Raw genomic sequence first — 25,442 nt, 5'->3', positions numbered from 1 at the left:
CGTGAATCCCTCCCTGCCGCCCCCCCATCCCCCCCCCCCCCCCCCCCCCCCCCCACCCACCCACCCCCACCACCCCCACCCCCGACCTATGATGTTATTTTAAACCAACTTCTGAGACAATGCCTCTGGTTACCTCTGACCCTGTGTCGAGCCCCGTGTCAAATTTAATGTAATATTTGCTGAGAAGGTGCGATTACAGCGGCGCTATCTGAATGCAGTGTCATTCGGCGAGCCAAGGAAGCGCGCTGTACCTGACGAATTGGCGCAATGTGAGGCCACTGACTCCGTTACCTGGGGCGCTAGCTCTCCATTGGTGATGATCTTTGCTATCAAGCCCCATTTGCGGTTGTTGCTGGCGTTGTGAAGCATCTTCTCTCGCAGCAGCTCCCCCACTGATATGTGGTTGAATCCGTAATGCTTGGCTATTTTCATGCTTTGGGTTCCTTTGCCACTAGCTGGCCCTCCTTCAAAGGGAGAGAATGAGGGAGGGAGGGAGGGAGGGAGGGAGGGAGGGAGGGAGGGAGGGAGGGAGGGAGTGCAAAAAATACAAATATTACGATGCAGGGCACACTGAGGTAAACGCGTCGGTCACATATCACCGCCTTCTCCAGGAGCCCCCATCAGTTTAACTTACTGGTGTTGTACAGATTGGAAACAATCAGGAGAAAGCAACCCTGCTTGATCGGCACCCCATTTACCTCAAAAAATATTCAAACCCTCCATCACTGACGCACAGTGGCAGCCGTGTGTACCATCGACAAGATGCACTGCAGTAACTCACCAAGGCTCCTTAGGCAGCACCTTCCAAACCCACAGCCACTACCATCTAGAAGGACAGGAGCAGCAGATACCTGGGAACCCCACCACCTGGAGATTCCCCTCCAAGTCACTCACCGCCCTGACTTGGAAATCCGTGGGAATGGGATTGATTTCCAATCAGATCCACTGAACCCCAAACTGTCTCGCTTTGGATTGGCCGAGGGGCTTGGCAAGGCTAAAAGTTAATCCCGTCATACTTTATAACCAATGGCGTGATAGTGGCGTGTCGTCACTGTTGTGATGCAGGGGACGCAGCAGCCAATGCGTGCACAGCAAGACCCCACACACAGCAATGTGATAAATGACCGGAGAATCTGATTTAGTGATTGGCCAAAGAACTGGGGGAGAATTCTGCTGCTCTGCTTTCAAATCGGGGCAGGGAATCTTTCGCATCCAACCGAGAGGCAGATTCGATCTGACATCTCATTCAAAAGATAGCACCACCGACTCAGTGACACTCCCTCGGTGCTGCTCTAAGTCATGTGCTCAACTCCCTGGGGTGGATTTGTCTCCAGCACCTTCTAATGGGGAGAGGGGGGAGGAGGTTGATATAAGTTAACCAATCCTGGATGCGAGGATAAGAACATAAGAACTAGGAGCAGGAGTAGGCCATCTGGCCCCTCGAGCCTGCTCCGCCATTCAATGAGATCATGGCTGATCTTTTGTGGACTCAGCTCCACTTTCCGGCCCGAACACCATAACCCTTAATCCCTTTATTCTTCAAAAACGATCTATCTTTATCTTTAAAACTTTTAATGAAGGAGCCTCAACTGCTTCACTGGGCAAGGAATTCCATAGATTCACAACCCTTTGGGTGAAGAAGTTCCTCCTAAACTCAGTCCTAAATCTACTTCCCCTTATTTTGAGGCTATGCCCCCAAGTTCTGCTTTCACCCGCCAGTGGAAACAACCTTCCCACATCTACCCTATCTATTCCCTTCACAATATTATATGTTTCTATAAAATCCCCCATCATCCTTCTAAATTCCAACGAGTGCAGTCCCAGTCTACTCAACCTCTCCTCATAATCCAACCCCTTCAGCTCTGGGATTAACCTAGTGAATCTCCTCTGCACACCCTCCAGCGCCAGTACGCCCTTTCTCCAGTAAGGAGACCAAAACTGAACACAATACTCCAGGTGTGGCCTCACTAACAACTTATACAATTGCAGCATAACCTCCCCAGTCTTAAACTCCATCCCTCTAGCAATGAAGGACAAAATTCCATTTGCCTTCTTAATCACCTGTTGCACCTGTAAACAGACTGTATGGACTGGTGGAGATTGCCCCCCCCCCCCCCCCCCCCCCCGCCGCGCCCCAACCAACTCCGCAGTGACCTTACCGATGACCAGGATAATCCTCGGCCTTGGTTTCGATGGGTCAAACACCACGTACTCCTCGATGAGCTCATCTGTTTCTGACAGGTCTGTGTCGCTCTCAATAGAGAATTGATGAATTGGAGGGAGCCGGTCATATCTGCAATGACTGAGGTTGTGACTCTCTGACAGGGCTGGCGGGGAGGTGTTGGGGGGGGGGGCAAAACACAGAGGTATCACAGTTAACAGTGAGTAGAAATGAATGCCTGAGCCGCAATGTATTGAGACCTTGCTTAAGCCTCACGGATTCCCTCTCAGTATAAAAAAGCAGGGATGTGCCAATCAGGCGCTTTGGAAGTCTCCACACTGCCAGGAAATGAATAGATTTACTTTGTGCTGTACGCCCACATATCATCACTAAGATGCAATTTAAAACCACAGCATTGCCCAAACTCTAAGCTTTTATTCTTAATGTTATTCTGCATTACTTAACTCAGCTTCACTTTAACAATTCAGCCAATACGTGGCATTTTCACACTTCCTCTCTCTCCCCCAGCTACTGTCACGATTCAGACTCTTCTCCCAATTCTCTCCTCCACGTTTATGAAAGCTCACAATTCCCACATGTCTCCTACCACACAAACCTTGCGACTGAATGCAGTGAGCAGGGTACCAGCTGAGACCTAACTAGGTTCCACTATATTTAAAAAAAATAAATTTAGAGTACCCAATTCATTTTTTCCAATTAAGGGGCAATTTAGCGTGGCCAATCCACCTACCCGGCACATCTTTGGGTTGTGGGGGTGAGACCCCACGCAGACACGGGGAGAATGTGCAAACTCCACACGGACAGTGACCCAGAGCCGGGATCGAACCTGGGACCTCAGCGCCGTGAGGCAGTAGGATCCTTTTATTTACTGCTGATGTACTGGACATCAAATGAACCCCAGACTATATACCCATCACAATCTCTTAGAAAAACTATCTGACCATATAGTTCAGGCAAAATGGCGAATCTGATTTATTTTCAGAGATAGATTTATACTGAAGCAAAATGTACCAACAAATTAACAGAAATACTGCCATTAACGTACAAATTCAGAATAACAAGGTGTTAAGAATTTTAAAATTGCCTTTCACAGTCTTTGGACTCTATGGGGTTCTGCTCACAGATTCCTCAGCTGGCTATTTGAAAAATGAAAATCGCTTATTGTCACGAGTAGGCTTCAATGAAGTTACTGTGAAAAGCCCCTAGTCGCCACATTCCGACGCCTGTCCGGGGAGGCTGGTACGGGAATCGAACCGTGCTGCTGGCCTGGTCTGCTTTAAAAGCCAGCGATTTAGCCCAGTGTGCTAAACCAGCCCCTATTTGACTATAGGGGCATCACTGCGCCACCATTTTCTGATCCAGCAGAGACGCACTCCTTTTGCACAGGCCCATAGCAGGAGTGGAGAACTTGTGTTGTTTCTCTTCACTCTCCTCCCAAACATCCCGCTGACTGCCCCAGCTCAGAACAGCTTGGCTGAGGATAGAAACTCGGATTTCTGCTGACCCACACCACGTCATTGAGGGTCGGCGCCTCCACCCCCCAACATCACTCAAATAACAAAAGCAAAAACCTCGCCAGCAAGCCAAAGGGTGAGAGAAATTGGACTGGAAATTTCTATGGAGCTGGTCGTCGTCAAGTGAAATACATTCAAGAGATTACATCAGACTCTCAGCTGGATCACCAGACGGAACAATCCAGAACATTCTTCACCGTTCTCGGGAAGTATGCAGATTGACTGACCTTCCGATTAAAGGGGACTCGAAAACAGGCGGCAAGCTTCTTAAACTGCACCAATTAATTTTTTTTAAAAACAGACCCGATGTAAAGAGTGTGAAGAGATGAGATCAGCAAGTTACCGCTCCGATAGACCGCTCTCCTCCCCTGGCTTCCACCAACTGGTGGCAATGCCCGCCTCTCCTGAAGGATGAACGTGTCCCACCGCACTTTCTCCAGACCCCCGATCTCTCGCACTTTCTTCAGACAATTCTCCAGGTAATCCAGGGGCTCCTCAGGCTGGTGATACATGAGAGCTGTCAACATACTCTGTAAAAGAATCAGACAGTAAGCAGAGGGATCATTGTTCAGGGCATTGGTGAGGCCACACCTGGAGTATTGTGGGCAGTTTGGGTGTCCTTACCTGAGGAATAATGTTCTTGCTATGGAGGGAGTGCAGCGAAGGTTTACCAGGCTGATTCCTGGGATGGTGGGACTGACATATGAGGAGAGACTAAATTGGTTAGGATTATATTCATTGGAGTTTAGAAGAGTGAGAGGGGATCTCATAGAAACTTACAAAATTCTAACAGGATTAGACAGGGTAGATTCAGAAAGAATGTTCCTGATGGTGGGGGAGTCCAGAACTAGAGGCCATAGTTTGAGGATAAGGGGTAAACCTTTGGGACGGAGGTGAGGAGAAATCTCTTCACCCAGAGAGCGGTGAATCTGTGGAATTCAGCACCACAGAAAGTAGTTGAGGCCAAAGCGCTGTGTAATTTCAGGAAGGGATTAGATATAGCTCTTGGGGCTAAAGGAATCAAGGGGTACGGAGAGGAAGATGGGATCACGGTATTGAACTTGATGATCAGCCATGATCATAATGAATGGGGGAGCAGGCTGGAAGGGCAGAATGGCCTCCTCCTGCTTCTATTTTCTATGTTTCTATATAGCACAGGAGCACTTGTTAAAAGGTCATATTTAAAATGATTTCATTCCTTAAAGTGACAGTTTTAAATGAAAGGTATTTTTAATTGTTTGTGTCACTTCCCCTGTGAGCATCATCAACGGGAGTCAACTCAACCCCTTCAAGACAGTTGTCAATCAGAATGGAAGAAATACTCAGGGTGGAGCTCTTTGTGTATAGAGTTTATCATTTAAAATACCCTTCACATCTGTGCCCTGGAAATCTTCACCTTCGACCCCTCACGAATCTTCACCTCTGACCCCATGAGAACCTTCACCTCTGGCGTATCCTGCCAAGTCTTTTCCATTATAAATTCCGATATTTACAATGAGAACTGTCTATGTAAACATGTCACGCTGTAATGACAGCCTCCTGCTGGACGGTGGTGCTGTTGTTTCTCAGCTTCCTTCCTCCCAGTAATGTGGGCTTCAATGGCTCTGCTTGTTTTTTTCCAACTTGCTGCAGGTTTTGCTATTCTGATTCTGAATGACATTATTCAAAAACAGAAGCAAATGTCTGGTGTTAACTGGGGATTGGGTAACAGCTACTCCCCCACATCCACTTCACCTGAAAGCTACACTTTACCCATTGGGCGACGAAAGTCAAATGACATCATTGTGTTAAACGTTACAGGAGATGGACAAGTGGTTAATGGAATATTTTGGAGAGAGTGCTATCTGAGCTTTAGATAAAGGCAATCATTTGTTGTTTAGAGGATGATTGATGTATGTTGAAGATTAAGGACAGACATTATTGTGAATTCAGGGGGGCGGTGACCTCCCAGCACAGGCAGCCAGTCAGTGTGAGCACAGGCTGATTAAACACATGGAATGTTGACCCACAGCCCACCCACCCCCCCCCCCCCCCGCCAAATCACAGACCCCTACCTTACTCACAGACCCCCACCTCCCCTTACTCACAGACCCCCCAAAATCACAGACCCCCACCCCTCCTTACTCACAGACCCCACGCCTCCTTACTCACAGACCCCCACCCCCCTTACTCACAGACCCCCACCCCCCTTCCTCCACAGACCCCCACCCCCCTTACTCACAGACCCCCACCTCCCCTTACTCACAGACCCCCACCTCCCCTTACTCACAGACCCCCCCAAAATCACAGACCCCCACCCCTCCTTACTCACAGACCCCCACCCCTCCTTACTCACAGACCCCCACCCCTCCTTACTCACAGACCCCCACCCCCCTTACTCACAGACCCCCACCCCCCTTACTCACAGACCCCCCCTCCCCTTACTCACAGACCCCCACCCTCTTACTCACAGACACCCAGCCCCTTACTCACAGACCCCCACCCCATCTTACTCACAGACCCCCACCCCCCTTATTCACAGACCCCCACCTCCCCTTACTCACAGACCCCCACCCCTCCTTACTCACAGACCCCCACAACCCTCTATATCTCTGTAACGACCTCCAGCCCCTACAACCCTCTCAATCTCTGTAACCACCTCCAGTCCCTACAACCCTCCCTATTTCTGTAACCTCCCCCAGCCCCTACACCCCTCCCTATCTGTGTAACCTCCTCCAGCCCCTACAGCCCTCCCTATCTCTGTAACCTCCTCCAGCCCCTACAACCCTCCCTATCTCTGTAACCACCTCCAGCCCCTACAACCCTCCCTATCTCTGTAACCTCCTCCAGCCCCTACAACCCTCCCTATCTCTGTACCTCCTACAGCCCCTACACCCCTCCCTATCTCTGTAACCACCTCCAGTCCCTTCATCCCTCCCTATCTCTGTAACCCCCTCCAGCCCCGACAACCCTCCCTATCTCTGTATCTTCCTCCAGCCTCTACACCCCTCCCTATCTCTGTAACCCCCTCCATCCCCTGCAACCTTTCCAAGGAGGAGGTCTCTATGGTATTTATGGTACTCCAGGATTAGGGGGATGTGAGGAGTGTGTGAGGGAGTGGAGTTGAATCCTGAGATCAGCACTGACCATGTCGGAGGCCGGGTTGGCTGTATAAGGTTCTGTATAAATGTCAGTTGTTGTTGTGAATGTGATCCCCCCCCCACCCCCCCCCCCCCCCCCCCCCCCCCCCCCCCCCCACACCCCCTGCCCACACCCACAATGACGATATCAGCAGAACAGCTTTAGAAATTGAGCAGGATCGCTGGCTGTTAACCCCCAGCTGAACCATTAGCAAGCAATATCAGCTCCTCTGAGCTCAGGAAAGGCTTTTACCGTAATGAGAGCTGTAATTACTGCTGTGTGCCTGGGCACTGCCGCCCTCACCATCACCAATAATTACCCCTTCACAAATAACACACTCCTGAGCAACACTGAAACTGTCACCACTCCAATAACTCTTTGGATAAATCCCAGGGAAGTGTTTTGCGGTCAGGAGTGATTCAGTGGCAGCCAATTACTGGACTCTGGATTGTTCAGAGCAGGGTTGGAAACTGACTCAAGAGTCACGGCCCTTTCTCACATCAGCCAGGGTCCTCACCAGTTAATGAATGTGTATCTCCGGAGCCCTGCTCTAGTCACTGAGCTCAGTGCTGGTGATGAGTTGGTGTCGACTTGTTGCTATGACACCCTGTGAGAGAGTGATAGCCAGTGGAGTGACTGGGATTCTGGGACGCTGCCCTTTCCACACCTCAGCACATCTTCAACAATAAACCCATTGGCTGTTAGGAACAGACCGGGGTCCTATATAGCTGGTCAGAGGTAGGCACGAGTCCTGGCAAACTGGCTTCAAATCCTTCACTGTGACAATCTACCATTTCACTCAATGCTGAAAGACCTGATCACAGACAGAGAATCAGAAAATAGAAGTAGGAGGAGGCCATTCAGCCCTTTGAGCCTGCTCTACTATTCATTATGATTGAGTTCAATCCCCACCTCCCTCCACATATCCCTTGATCTATTCAGCCCCGAGAGCTGTATCTTATTCCTTCTTGAAATTACACACTTTGGCCTCAACTACTTTCTGTGGTAGCGAATTCCAGATGTCATATGGAATATGTACCATGCCTACCTGGACAGGCGCCGGAATGTGGCGACTAGGGGCTTTTCACAGTAACTTCATTGAAGCCTACTCGTGACAATAAGCGATTTTCATTTCATTTCATTTCATATAACTCGAGTCATATATAAACAGATATTATTGGATCTGCACCATGCTATAGACAGAGTAGCTGTGGGAAAGTGAAGCAGTTTTTGCTCTGATACTGAATCAGGTACCGGGGGTGGGATACCCCGTTGGCCGACTCCGAAATCGGGGGGGGTGCAATCGGGCGGAGAATAACTCCCGACGCCGGAATCGCGGCAGGATCCGGTTTGATGCCGAATCGCGATGCTCCGCCTCTCCGAAAACGGCGTCAATGCGACGGCCACGTGTAACTGAAACACCGTACCCATATCATTAGTGGGCCCTCCCGCAATGCTCCGCCTTCGATAGGCCGAGTTCCCGATGGCGCGGTCCACGTGCATTCTCACTAATTGTGAACCTGGCGTGTCTACTGAGAGAGAGAGAGAGGGAGAGAGGGAGGGAGAGGGCGTACGGACAGTGACCAGCACTGCCATACTTCACCGACAGCCGTGCCACTGGCCGGGAGGGGCTTCGGACAGGGCCGGGGGAGTAGGGGGGGGGGGTGGCCAGGATGTGGGCTGTGGGGGGGGGGGGGGGGGGTATTGTTTAATTGCAGCTGCAGCCTGTCAGCCCTGTGAGTGTCTATCACGCTCCCGGTGATTCCCGCACCGTTTTCCGTGAGTTTCGATGGTGTTCCACACTGCGCCTGTGCTAGCCCCTCACCTGTAGTGGAATCAGTACAGGTGAGGCGCCAATTTTTCTGACGTGAAAGTCCACGGATTCTCCGTTGGCGTCAGCACTTAGAGTCAGGAAGTGAGAATCCGGACCGTGGTTGCTGGCTTTCCAATCAAAACAGGTTTGTACACAAAATCTGGCCATCCCTGCGGAAGGTTGTAGTTTTGGACTTGAATCCTCACAGCCTGGCTCAACCCAACTCTTAATCCGCCAGCTCATCCCAACTCCCAATCCGCCAGCTGATCCCAACTCCCAATCCCCCAGCTCATCCCAACTCTTAATCCGCCAGCTCATCCCAATCTCCCAGCTCATCCCAACTCCCAATCCCCCAGCTCAACCCAACTCCCAATCCGCCAGCTCATCCCAACTCCCAATCCCCCAGCTCAACCCAACTCCCAATCCGCCAGCTCATCCCAACTCTTAATCCGCCAGCTCATCCCAATCTCCCAGCTCATCCCAACTCCCAATCCCCCAGCTCATCCCAACTCCCAATCTCCCAGCTCATCCCAACTCCCAATCCCCCAGCTCATCCCAACTCCCAATCCCCCAGCTCAACCCAACTCCCAATCCGCCAGCTCAACCCAACTCCCAATCCGCCAGCTCATCCCAACTCCCAATCCCCCAGCTCATCCCAATCCCCCAGCTCATCCCAACTCCCAATCCTCAGCTCATCCCGACTCCCAATCCGCCAGCTCATCCCAATCCGCCAGCTCATCATAACTCCAAATCCGCAAGCTCATCCCAACTCCCAATCCGCCAGCTCATCCCAATCCCCCAGCTCATCCCAACTCCCAATCCGCCAGCTCATCCCAACTCCCAATCTGCCAGCTCATCCCACTGCCCCAGCTCATCCCAATCCCCCAGCTCATCCCAACTCCCAATCCCCCAGCTCATCCCAATCTCCCAGCTCATCCCAACTCCCAATCCCCCAGCTCATCCCAATCCCCCAGCTCATCCCAGCTCCCAATCCCCCAGCTCATCCCACCTCCCAATCCCACAGCTCATCCCAATCCCCCAGCTCATCCCAACTCCCAATTCCCCAGCTCATCCCAATCTCCCAGCTCATCCCAACTCCCAATCCCCCAGCTCATCCCAATCCCTCAGCTCATCCCAATCCCCCAGCTCATCCTGTAATCACATGTCCAGCACACACTCACAAACTCTCTCACACATTCACTCACACACACAGACACACACACTCACATACCCCCCTACATCTCCCCCACCCCCACCCCCCCATTCCCCACACACATCCACCCCACACACACATATCCCCACCCACCCCCCACACACACATCCCCCCCACACACACATATCCCCACCCCCCCCATCCCCCCACACACACACATCCCCCTGCAGCCCCCCCCCCCCCCCCCACCGCCCAGCCCAGGGAGAAGTTGCTGTGGTTCACTGAGAGTTTCACACACATTAGCTCCAGCAGCCAAGTCAGTTGTTAACCTGTTAGATCACAGAGATTTCAGTGGGGTTAGGGCAGTGGGGTTAGGGCAGTGGGGTTAGGGCAGTGGGGTTAGGGCAGTGGGGTTAATGCAGTGGGGTTAGGGCAGTGGGGTTAGGGCAGTGGGCAGTGGGGTTAGGGCAGTGGGGTTAGGGCAGTGGGGTTAGGGCAGTGGGGTTAGGGCAGTGGGGTTAGGGCAGTGGGGTTAGGGCAGTGGGGATAGGGCAGTGGGCAGTGGGGTTAGGGCAGTGGGGTTAGGGCAGTGGGCAGTGGGGTTACGGCAGTGGGGTTAGGGCAGTGGGGTTAGGGCAGTGGGGTTAGGGCAGTGGGGTTAGGGCAGTGGGGTTAGGGCAGTGGGCAGTGGGGTCAGGGCAGTGGGGTTAGGGCAGTGGGGTTAGGGCAGTGGGGTTAGGGCAGTGGGGTTAGGGCAGTGGGGTTAGGTCAGTGGGGTTAGGGTTGTGGGGTTAGGGCAGTGGGCAGTGGGGTTTGGGCAGTGGGGTTAGGGCAGTGGGGTTTGGAAAGTGGGGTTAGGGCAGTGGGGTTAGGGCAGTGGGGTTAGGGCAGTGGGGTTAGGGCAGTGTGGTTAGGGCAGTGGGGTTAGGGCAGTGGGCAGTGGGGTTAGGGCAGTGGGGTTAGGGCAGTGGACAGTGGGGTTGGGGCAGTGGGGTTGGGGCAGTGGGGTTAAGGCAGTGGGGTTAGGGCAGTGGGGTTAGGGCAGTGGGGTTAGGGCAGTGGGGTTAGGGCAGTGGGGTTAAGGCAGTGGGGTTAAGGCAGTGGGGTTAGGGCAGTGGGCAGTGGGGTTAGGGCAGTGGGGTTAAGGCAGTGGGGTTAGGGCAGTGGGGCAGTGGGGTTAGGGCAGTGGGGTTAGGGCAGTGCGGTTAGGGCAGTGGGGTTAGGGCAGTGGGGTTAGGGCAGTGGGCAGTGGGGTTAGGGCAGTGGGGTTAGGGCAGTGCGGTTAGGGCAGTGGGGCTAGGGCAGTGGGGTTAGGGCAGTGGGGTTAGGGCAGTGGGGTTAGGGCAGTGGGGTTAGGGCAGTGGGGTTAAGGCAGTGGGGTTAAGGCAGTGGGGTTAGGGCAGTGGGCAGTGGGGTTAGGGCAGTGGGGTTAAGGCAGTGGGGTTAGGGCAGTGGGGTTAGGGCAGTGGGCAGTGGGGTTAGGGCAGTGGGGTTAGGGCAGTGGGGTTAGGGCAGTGGGGTTAGGGCAGTGGGGTTAGGGCAGTGGGGTAGGGCAGTGGGGTTAGGGCAGTGGGGTTAGGGCAGTGGGGTTAGGGCAGTGGGGTTAGGGCAGTGGGGTGAGGGCAGTGGGCAGTGGGGTGAGGGCAGTGGGCAGTGGGGCAGTGGGGTTAGGGCAGTGGGGTTAGGGCAGTGGGGTTAGGGCAGTGCGGTTAGGGCAGTGGGGTTAGGGCAGTGGGGTTAGGGCAGTGGGGTTAGGGCAGTGGGGTTAGGGCAGTGGGCAGTGGGGTTAGGGCAGTGGGGTTAGGGCAGTGCGGTTAGGGCAGTGGGGTTAGGGCAGTGGGGTTAGGGCAGTGGGGTTAGGGCAGTGGGGTTAGGGCAGTGGGGTTAGGGCAGTGGGCAGTGGGGTTAGGGCAGTGGGGTTAGGGCAGTGGGGTTAGGGCAGTGGGGTTAGGGCAGTGGGGTTAGGGCAGTGGGGTTAGGGCAGTGGGGTTAGGGCAGTGGGCAGTGGGGTTAGGGCAGTGGGGTTAGGGCAGTGGGGTTAGGGCAGTGGGGTTAGGGCAGTGGGGTTAGGGCAGTGGGGTTAGGGCAGTGGGGTTAGGGCAGTGGGGTTAGGGCAGTGGACAGTGGGGTTAGGGCAGTGGGGTTAGGGCAGTGGGGTTAGGGCAGTGGGCCGTGGGGTTAGGGCAGTGGGGTTAGGGCAGTGGGGTTAGGGCAGTGGGGTTAGGGCAGTGGGCAGTGGGGTTAGGGCAGTGGGGTTAGGGCAGTGGGCAGTGGGGTTAAGGCAGTGGGCAGTGGGGTTTTCCGTGAGTTTCGATGGTGTTCCACACTGCGCCTGTGCTAGCCCCTCACCTGTAGTGGAATCAGTACAGGTGAGGCGCCAATTTTTCTGACGTGAAAGTCCACGGATTCTCCGTTGGCGTCAGCACTTAGAGTCAGGAAGTGAGAATCCGGACCGTGGTTGCTGGCTTTCCAATCGGGGCAGTGGGGTTAAGGCAGTGGGGTTAGGGCAGTGGGGTTAGGGCAGTGGGCAGTGGGGTTAGGGCAGTGGGGTTAGGGCAGTGGGGTTAGGGCAGTGGGGTTAGGGCAGTGGGGTTAGGGCAGTGGGGTTAGGGCAGTGGGGTTAGGGCAGTGGGGTTAGGGCAGTGGGTTAGGGCAGTGGGCAGTGGGGTTAGGGCAGTGGGGTTAGGGCAGTGGGGTTAGGGCAGTGGGGTTAGGGCAGTGGAGTTAGGGCAGTGGGGTTAGGGCAGTGGGGTTAGGTCAGTGGGGTTAGGGCAGTGGGGTTAGGGCAGTGGGGTTAGGGCAGTGGGGTTAGGGCAGTGGGGTTAGGGCAGTGGGGTAGGGCAGTGGGTTAGGGCAGTGGGGTTAGGGCAGTGGGGTTAGGGCAGTGGGGTTAGGGCAGTGGGGTGAGGGCAGTGGGCAGTGGGGTGAGGGCAGTGGGCAGTGGGGCAGTGGGGTTAGGGCAGTGGGGTTAGGGCAGTGGGGTTAGGGCAGTGCGGTTAGGGCAGTGGGGTTAGGGCAGTGGGGTTAGGGCAGTGGGGTTAGGGCAGTGGGGTTAGGGCAGTGGGCAGTGGGGTTAGGGCAGTGGGGTTAGGGCAGTGCGGTTAGGGCAGTGGGGTTAGGGCAGTGGGGTTAGGGCAGTGGGGTTAGGGCAGTGGGGTTAGGGCAGTGGGGTTAGGGCAGTGGGGTTAGGGCAGTGGGCAGTGGGGTTAGGGCAGTGGGGTTAGGGCAGTGGGGTTAGGGCAGTGGGGTTAGGGCAGTGGGGTTAGGGCAGTGGGCCGTGGGGTTAGGGCAGTGGGGTTAGGGCAGTGGGGTTAGGGCAGTGGGGTTAGGGCAGTGGGCAGTGGGGTTAGGGCAGTGGGGTTAGGGCAGTGGGCAGTGGGGTTAAGGCAGTGGGCAGTGGGGTTTTCCGTGAGTTTCGATGGTGTTCCACACTGCGCCTGTGCTAGCCCCTCACCTGTAGTGGAATCAGTACAGGTGAGGCGCCAATTTTTCTGACGTGAAAGTCCACGGATTCTCCGTTGGCGTCAGCACTTAGAGTCAGGAAGTGAGAATCCGGACCGTGGTTGCTGGCTTTCCAATCAAAACAGGTTTGTACACAAAATCTGGCCATCCCTGCGGAAGGTTGTAGTTTTGGACTTGAATCCTCACAGCCTGGCTCAACCCAACTCTTAATCCGCCAGCTCATCCCAACTCCCAATCCGCCAGCTGATCCCAACTCCCAATCCCCCAGCTCATCCCAACTCCCAATCCCCCAGCTCATCCCAACTCCCAATCCGCCAGCTGATCCCAACTCCCAATCCCCCAGCTCATCCCAACTCTTAATCCGCCAGCTCATCCCAATCTCCCAGCTCATCCCAACTCCCAATCCCCCAGCTCATCGCAACACCCAATCTCCCAGCTCATCCCAACTCCCAATCCCCCAGCTCATCCCAACTCCCAATCCCCCAGCTCAACCCAACTCCCAATCCGCCAGCTCATCCCAACTCCCAATCCGCCAGCTCATCCCAACTCCCAATCCGCCAGCTCATCCCAATCCCCCAGCTCATCCCAACTCCCAATCCCCCAGCTCATCCCAACTCCCAATCCGCCAGCTCATCCCAATCCCCCAGCTCATCCAAACTCCCAATCCCCCAGCTCATCCCAACTCCCAATTCGCCAGCTCATCCCAACTCCCAATCCGCCAGCTCATCCCAATCCCCCAGCTCATCCCAACTCCCAATCAGCCAGCTCATCCCAACTCCCAATCTGCCAGCTCATCCCACTGCCCCAGCTCATCCCAATCCCCCAGCTCATCCCAACTCCCAATCCCCCAGCTCAACCCAAACTCCCAGCTCATCCCAACTCACAATCCCCCAGCTCATCCCAATCCCCCAGCTCATCACAGCTCCCAATCCCCCAGCTCATCCCACCTCCCAATCCCACAGCTCATCCCAATCCCCCAGCTCATCCCAACTCCCAATTCCCCAGCTCATCCCAATCTCCCAGCTCATCCCAACTCCCAATCCCCCAGCTCATCCCAATCCCCCAGCTCATCCCAATCCCCCAGCTCATCCTGTAATCACATGTCCAGCACACACTCACAAACTCTCTCACACATTCACTCACACACACAGACACACACACTCACACCCCCCCTACATCTCCCCCACCCCCACCCCCCCATTCCCCACACACATCCACCCCACACACACATATCCCCACACCCCCCATTCCCCACACACACACATATCCCCACACCCCCATCCCCCCACACACACATCCCCCCCACACACACATATCCCCACCCCCCCATCCCCCCACACACACACATCCCCCTGCAGCCCCCCCCCCCCCCCCCCCACCGCCCAGCCCAGGGAGAAGTTGCTGTGGTTCTCTGAGAGTTTCACACACATTAGCTCCAGCAGCCAAGTCAGTTGTTAACCTGTTAGATCACAGAGATTTCAGTGGGGTTAGGGCAGTGGGGTTAGGGCAGTGGGGTTAGGGCAGTGGGGTTAGGGCAGTGGGGTTAGGGCACTGGGGTTAGGGCAGTGGGGTTAGGGCAGTGGGCAGTGGGGTTAGGGCAGTGGGGTTAGGGCAGTGGGGTTAGGGCAGTGGGCAGTGGGGTTACGGCAGTGGGGTTAGGGCAGTGGGGTTAGGGCAGTGGGGTTAGGGCAGTGGGGTTAGGGCAGTGGGGTTAGGGCAGTGGGGTTAGGGCAGTGGGGTTAGGGCAGTGGGCAGTGGGGTTAGGGCAGTGGGGTTAGGGCAGTGGGGTTAGGGCAGTGGGGTTAGGGCAGTGGGGTTAGGGCAGTGGGGTTAGGGCAGTGGGGTTAGGGCAGTGGGGTTAGGGCAGTGGGGTTAGGGCAGTGGGGTTAGGGCAGTGGGCAGTGGGGTTAGGGCAGTGGGGTTAGGGCAGTGGGGTTAGGGCAGTGGGGTTAGGGCAGTGGGGTTAGGGCAGTGGGGTTAGGGCAGTGGGGTTAGGGCAGTGGGCAGTGGGGTTAGGGCAGTGGGGTTAGGGCAGTGGGGTTAGGGCAGTGGGGTGAGGGCAGTGGGGTTAGGGCAGTGGGGTTAGGGCAGTGGGGTTAGGGCAGTGGGGTTAGGGCAGTGGGGTTAGGGCAGTAGGGTTAGGGCAGTGGGGTTAGGGCAGTGGACAGTGGGGTTAGGGCAGTGGGGTTTGGGCAGTGGGGTTAGGGCAGTGGGCAGTGGGGTTAGGGCAGTGGGGTTAGGGCAGTGGGGTTAGGGCAGTGGGGTAGGGCAGTGGGGTTAGGGCAGTGGGGTTAGGGCAGTGGGGTTAGGGCAGTGGGCAGTGGGGTTAGGGCAGTGGGGTTAGGGCAGTGGGGTTAGGGCAGTGGGGTTAGGGCAGTGTGGTTAGGGCAGTGGGCAGTGGGGTTAGGGCAGTGGGGTTAGGGCAGTGGGGTTAGGGCAGTGGGGTTAGGGCAGTGGGGTTAGGGCAGTGTGCAGTGGGGTTAGGGCAGTGGGGTTAGGGCAGTGGGGGTAGGGCAGTGGGGTTAGGGCAGTGGGGTTAGGGCAGTGGGGTTTGGGCAGTGGGGTTAGGGCAGTGGGGTTAGGGCAGTGGGGTTAGGGCAGTGGGCAGTGGGGTTAGGGCAGTGGGGTTAGGTCAGTGGGGTTAGGGCAGTGGGGTTAGGGCAGTGGGGTTAGGGCAGTGGGGTTAGGGCAGTGGGCAGTGGGGTTAGGGCAGTGGGGTTAGGGCAGTGGGGTTAGGGCAGTGGGGTTAGGGCAGTGGGGTTAGGGCAGTGGGCAGTGGGGTTAGGGCAGTGGGGTTAGGGCAGTGGGGGTAGGGCAGTGGGGTTAGGGCAGTGGGGTTAGGGCAGTGGGGTTTGGGCAGTGGGGTTAGGGCAGTGGGGTTAGGGCAGTGGGCAGTGGGGTTAGGGCAGTGGGCAGTGGGGTTAGGGCAGTGGGGTTAGGTCAGTGGGGTTAGGGCAGTGGGGTTAGGGCAGTGGGGTTAGGGCAGTGGGGTTAGGGCAGTGGGCAGTGGGGTTAGGGCAGTGGGGTTTGGGCAGTGGGGTTTGGGCAGTGGGCAGTGGGGTTAGGGCAGTGGGGTTAGGGCAGTGGGGTTAGGGCAGTGGGGTTAGGGCAGTGGGGAAGTGGGGTTAGGGCAGTGGGGTTAGGGCAGTGGGGTTAGGGCAGTGGGGTTAGGGCAGTGGGGTTAGGGCAGTGGGCAGTGGGGTTAGGGTAGTGGGGTTTGGGTAGCAGGGTAGTGGGGTTTGGGTAGTGGGGTAGTGGGGTTAGGGTAGCAGGGTAGTGGGGTTTGGGTAGCAGGGCAGTGGGGTTTGGGTAGCAGGGTAGTGGGGTTTGGGTAGCAGGGTAGTGGGGTTAGGGTAGCAGGGTAGTGGGGTTTGGGTAGCAGGGTAGTGGGGTTAGGGTAGCAGGGTAGTGGGGTTTGGGTAGCAGGGCAGTGGGGTTTGGGTAGTGGGGTTAGGGCAGTGGGGTTAGGGCAGTGGGGTTAGGGCAGTGGGGTTAGGGCAGTGGGGTTAGGGCAGTGGGGTTAGGGCAGTGGGCAGTGGGGTTAGGGTAGTGGGGTTAGGGTAGCAGGGTAGTGGGGTTAGGGTAGTGGGGTTTGGGTAGCAGGGTAGTGGGGTTTGGGTAGCAGGGTAGTGGGGTTTGGGTAGCAGGGTAGTGGGGTTAGGGTAGTGGGGTTTGGGTAGCAGGGTAGTGGGGTTAGGGTAGCAGGGCAGTGGGGTTTGGGTAGCAGGGTAGTGGGGTTTGGGTAGCAGGGTAGTGGGGTTTGGGTAGCAGGGTAGTGGGGTGAGGGTAGCAGGGTAGTGGGGTTAGGGTAGCAGGGTAGTGGGGTTAGGGTAGCAGGGTAGTGGGGTTTGGGTAGCAGGGTAGTGGGGTTTGGGTAGCAGGGTAGTGGGGTGAGGGTAGCAGGGTAGTGGGGTTTGGGTAGCAGGGTAGTGGGGTTTGGGTAGCAGGGTAGTGGGGTTTGGGTAGCAGGGTAGTGGGGTGAGGGTAGCAGGGTAGTGGGGTTTGGGTAGCAGGGTAGTGGGGTTAGGGTAGCAGGGTAGTGGGGTTAGGGTAGCAGGGTAGTGGGGTTAGGGTAGCAGGGTAGTGGGGTTTGGGTAGCAGGGTAGTGGGGTTAGGGTAGCAGGGTAGTGGGGTTTGGGTAGCAGGGTAGTGGGGTTAGGGTAGCAGGGTAGTGGGTTTTGGGTAGCAGGGTAGTGGGGTGAGGGTAGCAGGGTAGTGGGGTTAGGGTAGCAGGGTAGTGGGGTTTGGGTAGCAGTGTAGTGGGGTTTGGGTAGCAGGGTAGTGGGGTGAGGGTAGCAGGGTAGTGGGGTTAGGGCAGTGGGGTTAGGGCAGTGGGGTGAGGGTAGCAGGGCAGTGGGGTGAGGGTAGCAGGGTAGTGGGGTTTGGGTAGCAGGGGTAGTGGGGTGAGGGTAGCAGGGTAGTGGGGTTAGGGTAGCAGGGTAGTGGGGTTTGGGTAGCAGGGTAGTGGGGTGAGGGTAGCAGGGTAGTGGGGTTTGGGTAGCAGGGTAGTGGGGTGAGGGTAGCAGGGTAGTGGGGTGAGGGTAGCAGGGTAGTGGGGTTAGGGCAGTGGGGTTAGGGCAGTGGGGTGAGGGTAGCAGGGTAGTGGGGTGAGGGTAGCAGGGTAGTGGGGTGAGGGTAGCAGGGGAGTGGGGTGAGGGTAGCAGGGTAGTGGGGTGAGGGTAGCAGGGCAGTGGGGTGAGGGTAGCAGGGTAGTGGGGTTAGGGTAGCAGGGTAGTGGGGTGAGGGTAGCAGGGTAGTGGGGTGAGGGTAGCAGGGTAGTGGGGTGAGGGTAGCAGGGCAGTGGGGTTAGGGTAGCAGGGTAGTGGGGTTAGGGTAGCAGGGTAGTGGGGTGAGGGTAGCAGGGTAGTGGGGTGAGGGTAGCAGGGCAGTGGGGTGAGGGTAGCAGGGTACTGGGGTGAGGGTAGCAGGGTAGTGGGGTGAGGGTAGCAGGGTAGTGGGGTGAGGGTAGCAGGGCAGTGGGGTGAGGGTAGCAGGGTAGTGGGGTTTGGGTAGCAGGGTAATGGGGTTAGGGTAGCAGGGTAGTGGGGTTAGGGTAGCAGGGTAGTGGGGTTTGGGTAGCAGGGTAGTGGGGTTTGGGTAGCAGGGTAGTGGGGTTTGGGTAGTGGGGTTTGGGTAGCAGGGTAGTGGGGTTTGGGTTGCAGGGTAGTGGGGTTAGGGTAGCAGGGTAGTGGGGTTTGGGTAGCAGGGTAGTGGGGTTTGGGTAGCAGGGTAGTGGGGTTTGGGTAGCAGGGTAGTGGGGTTTGGGTAGCAGGTTAGTGGGGTTTGGGTAGCAGGGTAGTGGGGTTAGGGTAGCAGGTTAGTGGGGTTTGGGTAGCAGGGTAGTGGGGTTAGGGTAGCAGGTTAGTGGGGTTTGGGTAGCAGGGTTTGGGTAGTGGGGTTTGGGTAGCAGGGTAATGGGGTTTGGGTAGCAGGGTAGTGGGGTTAGGGTAGCAGGGTAGTGGGGTTAGGGTAGCAGGGTAGTGGGGTTTGGGTAGCAGGGTAGTGGGGTTAGGGTAGCAGGGTAGTGGGGTTAGGGTAGCAGGGTAGTGGGGTTAGGGTAGCAGGGTAGTGGGGTGAGGGTAGCAGGGTAGTGGGGTTTGGGTAGCAGGGTAGTGGGGTTAGGGTAGCAGGGTAGTGGGGTTAGGGTAGCAGGGTAGTGGGGTTTGGGTAGCAGGGTAGTGGGGTTTGGGTAGCAGGGTAGTGGGGTTTGGGTAGCAGGGTAGTGGGGTTAGGGTAGCAGGGTAGTGGGGTGAGGGTAGCAGGGTAGTGGGGTTTGGGTAGCAGGGTAGTGGGGTTTGGGTAGCAGGGTAGTGGGGTTAGGGTAGCAGGGTAGTGGGGTTAGGGTAGCAGGGTAGTGGGGTGAGGGTAGCAGGGTAGTGGGGTTAGGGTAGCAGGGTAGTGGGGTGAGGGTAGCAGGGTAGTGGGGTTTGGGTAGCAGGGCAGTGTGGTGAGGGTAGCAGGGTAGTGGGGTTTGGGTAGCAGGGCAGTGGGGTGAGGGTAGCAGGGTAGTGGGGTTAGGGTAGCAGGGTAGTGTGGTTTGGGTAGCAGGGTATTGGGGTGAGGGTAGCAGGGTAGTGGGGTTTGGGTAGCAGGGTATTGGGGTGAGGGTAGCAGGGTAGTGGGGTTTGGGTAGCAGGGTATTGGGGTGAGGGTAGCAGGGTAGTGGGGTTTGGGTAGCAGGGTAGTGGGGTGAGGGTAGCAGTGTAGTGGGGTGAGGGTAGCAGGGTAGTGGGGTTTGGGTAGCAGGGTAGTGGGGTGAGGGTAGCAGGGTAGTGGGTTTTGGGTAGCAGGGTAGTGGGGTTTGGGTAGCAGGGTAGTGGGGTGAGGGTAGCAGGGTAGTGGGGTTTGGGTAGCAGGGTAGTGGGGTTTGGGTAGCAGGGTAGTGGGGTTAGGGTAGCAGGGTAGTGGGGTTAGGGTAGCAGGGTAGTGGGGTTAGGGTAGGAGGGTAGTGGGGTTTGGGTAGCAGGGTAGTGGGATTAGGGTAGCAGGGTAGTGGGGTTTGGGTAGCAGGGTAGTGGGGTTAGGGTAGCAGGGTAGTGGGGTTTGGGTAGCAGGGTAGTGGGGTTTGGGTGGCAGGGTAGTGGGGTTTGGGTAGCAGGGTAGTGGGGTGAGGGCAGTGGGGTTAGGGCAGTGGGGTGAGGGTAGCAGGGCAGTGGGGTGAGGGTAGCAGGGTAGTGGGGTTTGGGTAGCAGGGTAGTGGGGTTTGGGTAGCAGGGTAGTGGGGTGAGGGTAGCAGGGTAGTGGGGTTAGGGCAGTGGGGTTAGGGCAGTGGGGTGAGGGTAGCAGGGTAGTGGGGTGAGGGTAGCAGGGTAGTGGGGTTTGGGTAGCAGGGTAGTGGGGTGAGGGTAGCAGGGTAGTGGGGTTTGGGTAGCAGGGTAGTGGGGTTTGGGTAGTGGGGTTTGGGTAGCAGGGCAGGTGGGTGAGGGTAGCAGGGTAGTGGGGTTAGGGTAGCAGGGTAGTGGGGTTAGGGTAGCAGGGTAGTGGGGTTAGGGTAGCAGGGTAGTGGGGGTGAGGGTAGCAGGGTAGTGGGGTTTGGGTAGCAGGCAGTGGGGTGAGGTAGCAGGGTAGTGGGGTTTGGGTTAGCAGGGTAGTGGGAGCAGGGGTAGTGGGTTTGGGTAGCAGGGTAGTGGGGTTTGGGTTAGCAGGGATAGTGGGGTGAGGTAGCAGGTTAGTGGGGGTTAGGGTAGCAGGTTCGTGGGGTTTGGTAGCAGCAGGGTGAGTGGGTGTGGAGGGTTAAGGCCAGGGTATGGGGTTAGGGTAGCAGGGTAGTGGGGTTTGGGTAGCAGGGTAAGTGGGGTTGAGGGTAGCAGGGTTAGTGGGGTTTCGGGTAGCAGGGTCGTGGGGTTTGGGTAGCAGGGTAGTGGGGGTGAGGGTTAGCAGGGTAGTGGGGTTTGGGTAGCAGGGTAGTGGGTTTGGGTAGCAGGGGTAGTGGGTTTTAGGGGTAGCAGGTTTAGTGGGGTGAGGGTAGCAGGGTAGTGGGGTATGGGTAGCAGGGTTAGTGGGGTGAGGGTAGCAGGTAGTGGGGTGAGGGTACAGGGTAGTGGGTTAGGGTAGCAGGGTAGTGGGTAGCAGGTTAGTGGGGTTTAGGGTAGCAGGTTAGTGGGGTTTTGGTAGCAGGGTTTGGGTAGTGGGGTTTGGGTACCGGGTAGTGGGTTTGGGTAGCAGGGTAGTGGGGTTTTGGGTAGCAGGGTAGTGGGTTAGGGTAGCAGGGTAGTGGGGTTTGGTAGCAGGGCATGGGGTTTTGGTAGTGGGGTTAGGGTAGCAGGGTAGTGGGTTTGGGTAGCAGGTAGTGGGGTTTGGTAGCAGGGTAGTGGGGTTTGGGTAGTGGGGTTTGGGTAGCAGGTAGTGGGTTTGGGTAGCGGGGTAGTGGGGTTTGGGTAGTGGGGTTTGGGTAGCAGGGTAGTGGTGTTTGGGTAGCAGGGTAGTGGGGTTTGGGTAGCAGGTAGTGGGGTTAGGGTAGCAGGGTAGTGGGGTTTGGTAGCAGGGTAGTGGGGTTTGGGTAGCAGGGTAGTGGGGTTTGGGTAGCAGGTATGGGGTTAGGGTAGCAGGGTAGTGGGTGAGGGTAGCAGGGTAGTGGGTTGGGTAGCAGGGTAGTGGGTAGCAGTTAGTGGGGTTAGGGTAGCAGGGTAGTGGGGTTTGGGTAGCAGGGTAATGGGGTTTGGGTAACAGGGTATGGGGTTAGGGTAGCAGGGTAGTGGGGTTTGGGTAGCAGGGTAGTGGGGTGAGGGTAGCAGGGTAGTGGGGTTGGGTAGCAGGGTAAGTGGGGTTTGGGTAGTGGGTTAGGGTAGCAGTGTAGTGGGGTTTGGGTAGCAGGGTATGGGGTTTGGTAGCAGGGTAGGTGGGGTTTGGGTAGCAGTGTATTGGGGTTTGGGTAGCAGGGTAGTGGGGTTTGGGTAGCAGGGTAGTGGGATTTGGGTAGCAGGGTAGTGGGTTTGGGTAGCAGGGTAGTGGGGTTTGGGTAGCAGGGCGTGGGGTGAGGGTAGGAGGGTAGTGGGGTTTGGGTAGCAGGGTAGTGGGGTGAGGGTAGCAGGGTAGTGGGGGTTTGGGTAGCAGGGTAGTGGGTAGCAGGTTAGTGGGGTTTGGGTAGCAGGGTAGTGGGGTTTGGGTAGCAGGGTAGTGGGGTTAGGGTAGCAGGGTAGTGGGGTTTGGGTAGCAGGGTAGTGGGGTGAGGGTAGCAGGGCAGTGGGGTTTGGGGTAGCAGGGTAGTGGGGTTTGGGTAGCAGGGTAGTGGGGTGAGGGTAGCAGGGCAGTGGGGTGAGGGTAGCAGGGTAGTGGGGTTAGGGTAGCAGGGTAGTGGGGTTAGGGTAGCAGGGCAGTGGGGTTAGGGTAGCAGGGCAGTGGGGTTTGGGTAGCAGGGTAGTGGGGTTAGGGTAGCAGGGTAGTGGGGTTGAGGGTAGCAGGGTAGTGGGGTTAGGGTAGCAGGGCAGTGGGGTGAGGGTAGCAGGGTAGTGGGGTTTGGGTAGCAGGGTTTGGGTAGCAGGGTAGTGGGGTTTGGGTAGCAGGGTAGTGGGGTTTGGGTAGCAGGGTAGTGGGGTTAGGGTAGCAGGGTATGTGGGGTTTGGGTAGCAGGGTAGTGGGGTTTGGGTAGTGGGGTTTGGTAGCAGGGTAGTGGGGTTTGGGTAGCAGGGTAGTGGGGTTTGGGTAGCAGGTGGTAGTGGGGTTAGGGTAGCAGGTAGTGGGGTTTGGGTAGCAGGGTAGTGGGGTTTGGGTAGCAGGGTAGTGGGGTTTGGGTAGCAGGGTAGTGGGGTTTGGTGTAGCAGGGCAGTGGGGTTTGGGTAGCAGGGTTAGTGGGGTTTGGGTAGAGGGTTAGTGGGGTTTGGGTAGCAGGGTAGTGGGGTTAGGGTAGCAGGGCAGTGGGGTTTGGGTAGCAGGGTAGTGGGGTTAGGGTAGCAGGGTAGTGGGGTTTGGGTAGCAGGGTAGTGGGGTTGGGTAGCAGGGGTAGTGGGGTTGGGTAGCAGGGTAGTGGGTTTGGGTAGCAGGGCAGTGGGGTGAGGGTAGCAGGGTAGTGGGGTTTAGGGTAGCAGGGTAGTGGGGTTGGGTAGCAGGGCAGTGGGGTGAGGGTAGCAGGGCAGTGGGGTGAGGGTAGCAGGGCAGTGGGGTGAGGGTAGCAGGGTAGTGGGGTTTGGGTAGCAGGGTAGTGGGGTTTGGGTAGCAGGGTAGTGGGTTAGGGTAGTGGGGTTAGGGTAGCAGGGTAGTGGGGTTAGGGTAGCAGGGTAGCAGGGTAGTGGGGAGCAGGGTAGTGGGTTGGGTAGCAGGGTAGTGGGGTTTGGGTCGCAGGGTAGTGGGGTTTGGGTAGTGTATCTATCTGAATCTTACCTCGAAAGCAAAGGGATTTGCCTTTTGGAAATGTAATCTTTGGCTTCAGACATCTGACAGCTTCCCCCCAACAACCTCCTTGTGCCCCGTGATGTTGCGACTCTCCCTCCTCCCTCTCGCCTTCTATGTTCTCTCCCTCTCTCTCTCTACCCTCCCTCTGCCTCTCCCTCTCTACCTCCCTCTTTCTCCGTATCCTTCTCCCTCCCTCCCCCCTCGCTCCCTCTCCTTCCCCGGTCCTTTCCCTCTCCCTTCTCTCCCTAGCTCTCTCCTCTCCCTGTCTACCTCTCTCACCGCAACCCTCTCCTCTCGTCTCTGCCTCTCTCCTCTCCCTCCGTCTCTTCCTTCCCCCTCTCTCTCCCTCTCCCTCCCTTTTTGTCTCTTTCCCTCCCTTTCTTTTTCTTTCACTCCTTTTTTTTCTCTCTTTCCCTCCCTCCCTCCTCTTTCTCTCTCTCTCGGGTCACACTTTTTCTCTCTACCTGTCTTTTTTCTCTCTCAGTCACACACTTCCTCCTTCCTCTGTCTCTATTTCACTCTCTCTATTCCCGTGGGTCTCCCTTTCTCCGTGACTGCCTCGTTCTCTCTGCGTGTCTCTGTATCTGTCTCTGAATCTGTCCCTCTCGGAATCTCTCTCTATTTCTCTCCCTCTCTCTGAATCTCTCTCTGTCCCTGAATCGCTCCCTCTCTCTGAATCTCTCTCACTATTTCTCTCTGTGTCTGAATTTCTTTCTCTGCCTCTCTATTTCACTCCCTCGCTGCTCCTTTCCCCCCCCCCCCCCCCTCTCTCTCTGGCTGCCACTCCAAACAGACTGTTCTGTACAGAAAGCTATTTATTTATTAATTTACATTATTTCACTGTGGAGCGTTGCTAGGTAGTGTCGTGTGAGTAGATTCTATCAGCCCAGACGGGTCTAAGAGGCTTCACCTGGGTTTCTTTTGATGGCACCTGGAGTTTTATTGTAAATCATGTGTCAGTTTGGGGAATGTTTCAGAACAGCTGTAAAAAGTTGGATTTAGCTCCAATTAGAATTGACTCTGAGTTGAGTTGCTGTTTGATGTGGAAGTTTCCAGGCTGCAAAATGTTTGTCACTCTCCTGCCCCAGGTCAGTCAGGAAAATGTGAGAACTCCACGTTTCTCTCTCCACAGTGTGAAAACAGTGATGATACTTCCCTCAGTCCCGCTGTCTCCTCACTTTCTTGCTCTTGATCTGGGATTTAAAGATTCTTTTGCGGGAGAAATAATACAGGCAAGACCACAGGGTGTGGACAACTATTGTTTCACACCCAGTGGGGAATCAAACCTGGGACCCTGGCTAAACACTGTGCTACCATGCAGAATATACACTGGGTGGGATGAGTATACTCTGGGTGAGATGAGTATACTCTGGGTGGGATGGGTATACACTGGGTGGGATGGGTATACACTGGGTGGGATGGGTATACACTGGGTGGGATGGGTATACACTGGGTGGGATGAGTATACACTGGGTGGGATGGGTATACACTGGGTGGGATGGGTATACTCTGGGTGAGATGAGTATACACTGGGTGGGATGGGTATACTCTGGGTGAGATGAGTATACTCTGGGTGGGATGAGTATACACTGGGTGGGATGGGTATACTCTGGGTGGGATGGGTATACACTGGGTGGGATGGGTATACACTGGGTGGGATGGGTATACTCTGGGTGGGATGGGTATACTCTGGGTGGGATGGGTATACACTGGGTGGGATGGGTATACTCTGGGTGGGATTGGGTATACTCTGGGTGGGATGGGTATACATTGGGTGGAATGAGTATACACTGGGTGGGATGGGTATACTCTAGGTGAGAGAGTATACACTGGGTGAGATGAGTATACTCTGGGTGGGATGGGTATACTCTGGGTGGGATGGGTATACTCTGGGTAGGATGGGTATACTCTGGGTGGGATTGGGTATACATGGGTGGAATGAGTATACACTGGGTGGGATGGGTATACTCTGGGTGAGATGAGTATACTCTGGGTGGGATGGGTATACTCTGGGTGGAATGAGTATACTCTGGGTGAGATGAGTATACTCTGGGTGGAATGAGTATACTCTGGGTGAGATGAGTATACACTGAGTGGAATGGGTATACTCTGGGTGGGATGGGTATACTCTGGGTGGGATGGGTATACATTGGGTGGAATGAGTATACACTGGGTGGGATGGGTATATCTAGGTGGATGAGTATACTCTGGGTGAGATGAGTATACTCTGGGTGGGATGGGTATACTCTGGGTGGGATGGGTATACTCTGGGTAGGATGGGTATACTCTGGGTGGGATGGGTATACATTGGGTGGAATGAGTATACACTGTGTGGAATGAGTATACACTTGGTGGAGATGAGTATACTCT

The 25,442-nt window shown here is 56.2% G+C and overlaps 1 protein-coding gene across 1 annotated transcript in view; it reads right to left on the bottom strand.

Moving 5' to 3' along the window:
• The window catches only part of LOC119956996 (adenylate kinase isoenzyme 5-like), a 38,010-nt gene extending 14,886 nt beyond the window's left edge, over positions 1–23,124 (bottom strand). Inside the window, exons 1-4 of the mRNA XM_038784580.1 lie at positions 23,061–23,124; positions 4,040–4,226; positions 2,160–2,327; positions 292–464 (exon numbers count right to left, since the gene is read on the bottom strand). Coding sequence (XP_038640508.1) covers positions 292–464; positions 2,160–2,327; positions 4,040–4,223 — 525 coding nt within the window. The 5' untranslated portion in view covers positions 4,224–4,226; positions 23,061–23,124. The remainder of the gene's footprint in view (positions 1–291; positions 465–2,159; positions 2,328–4,039; positions 4,227–23,060) is intronic.
• Positions 23,125–25,442: the final 2,318 nt, after the last annotated feature.

The sequence above is a fragment of the Scyliorhinus canicula genome, chromosome 25 (assembly GCF_902713615.1).
Source record: "Scyliorhinus canicula chromosome 25, sScyCan1.1, whole genome shotgun sequence".
NCBI classification, from domain to species: domain Eukaryota; kingdom Metazoa; phylum Chordata; class Chondrichthyes; order Carcharhiniformes; family Scyliorhinidae; genus Scyliorhinus; species Scyliorhinus canicula.
Note: the sequence above shows the minus strand (reverse complement) of the source record. Positions and strands in the feature narration are given on the sequence as shown.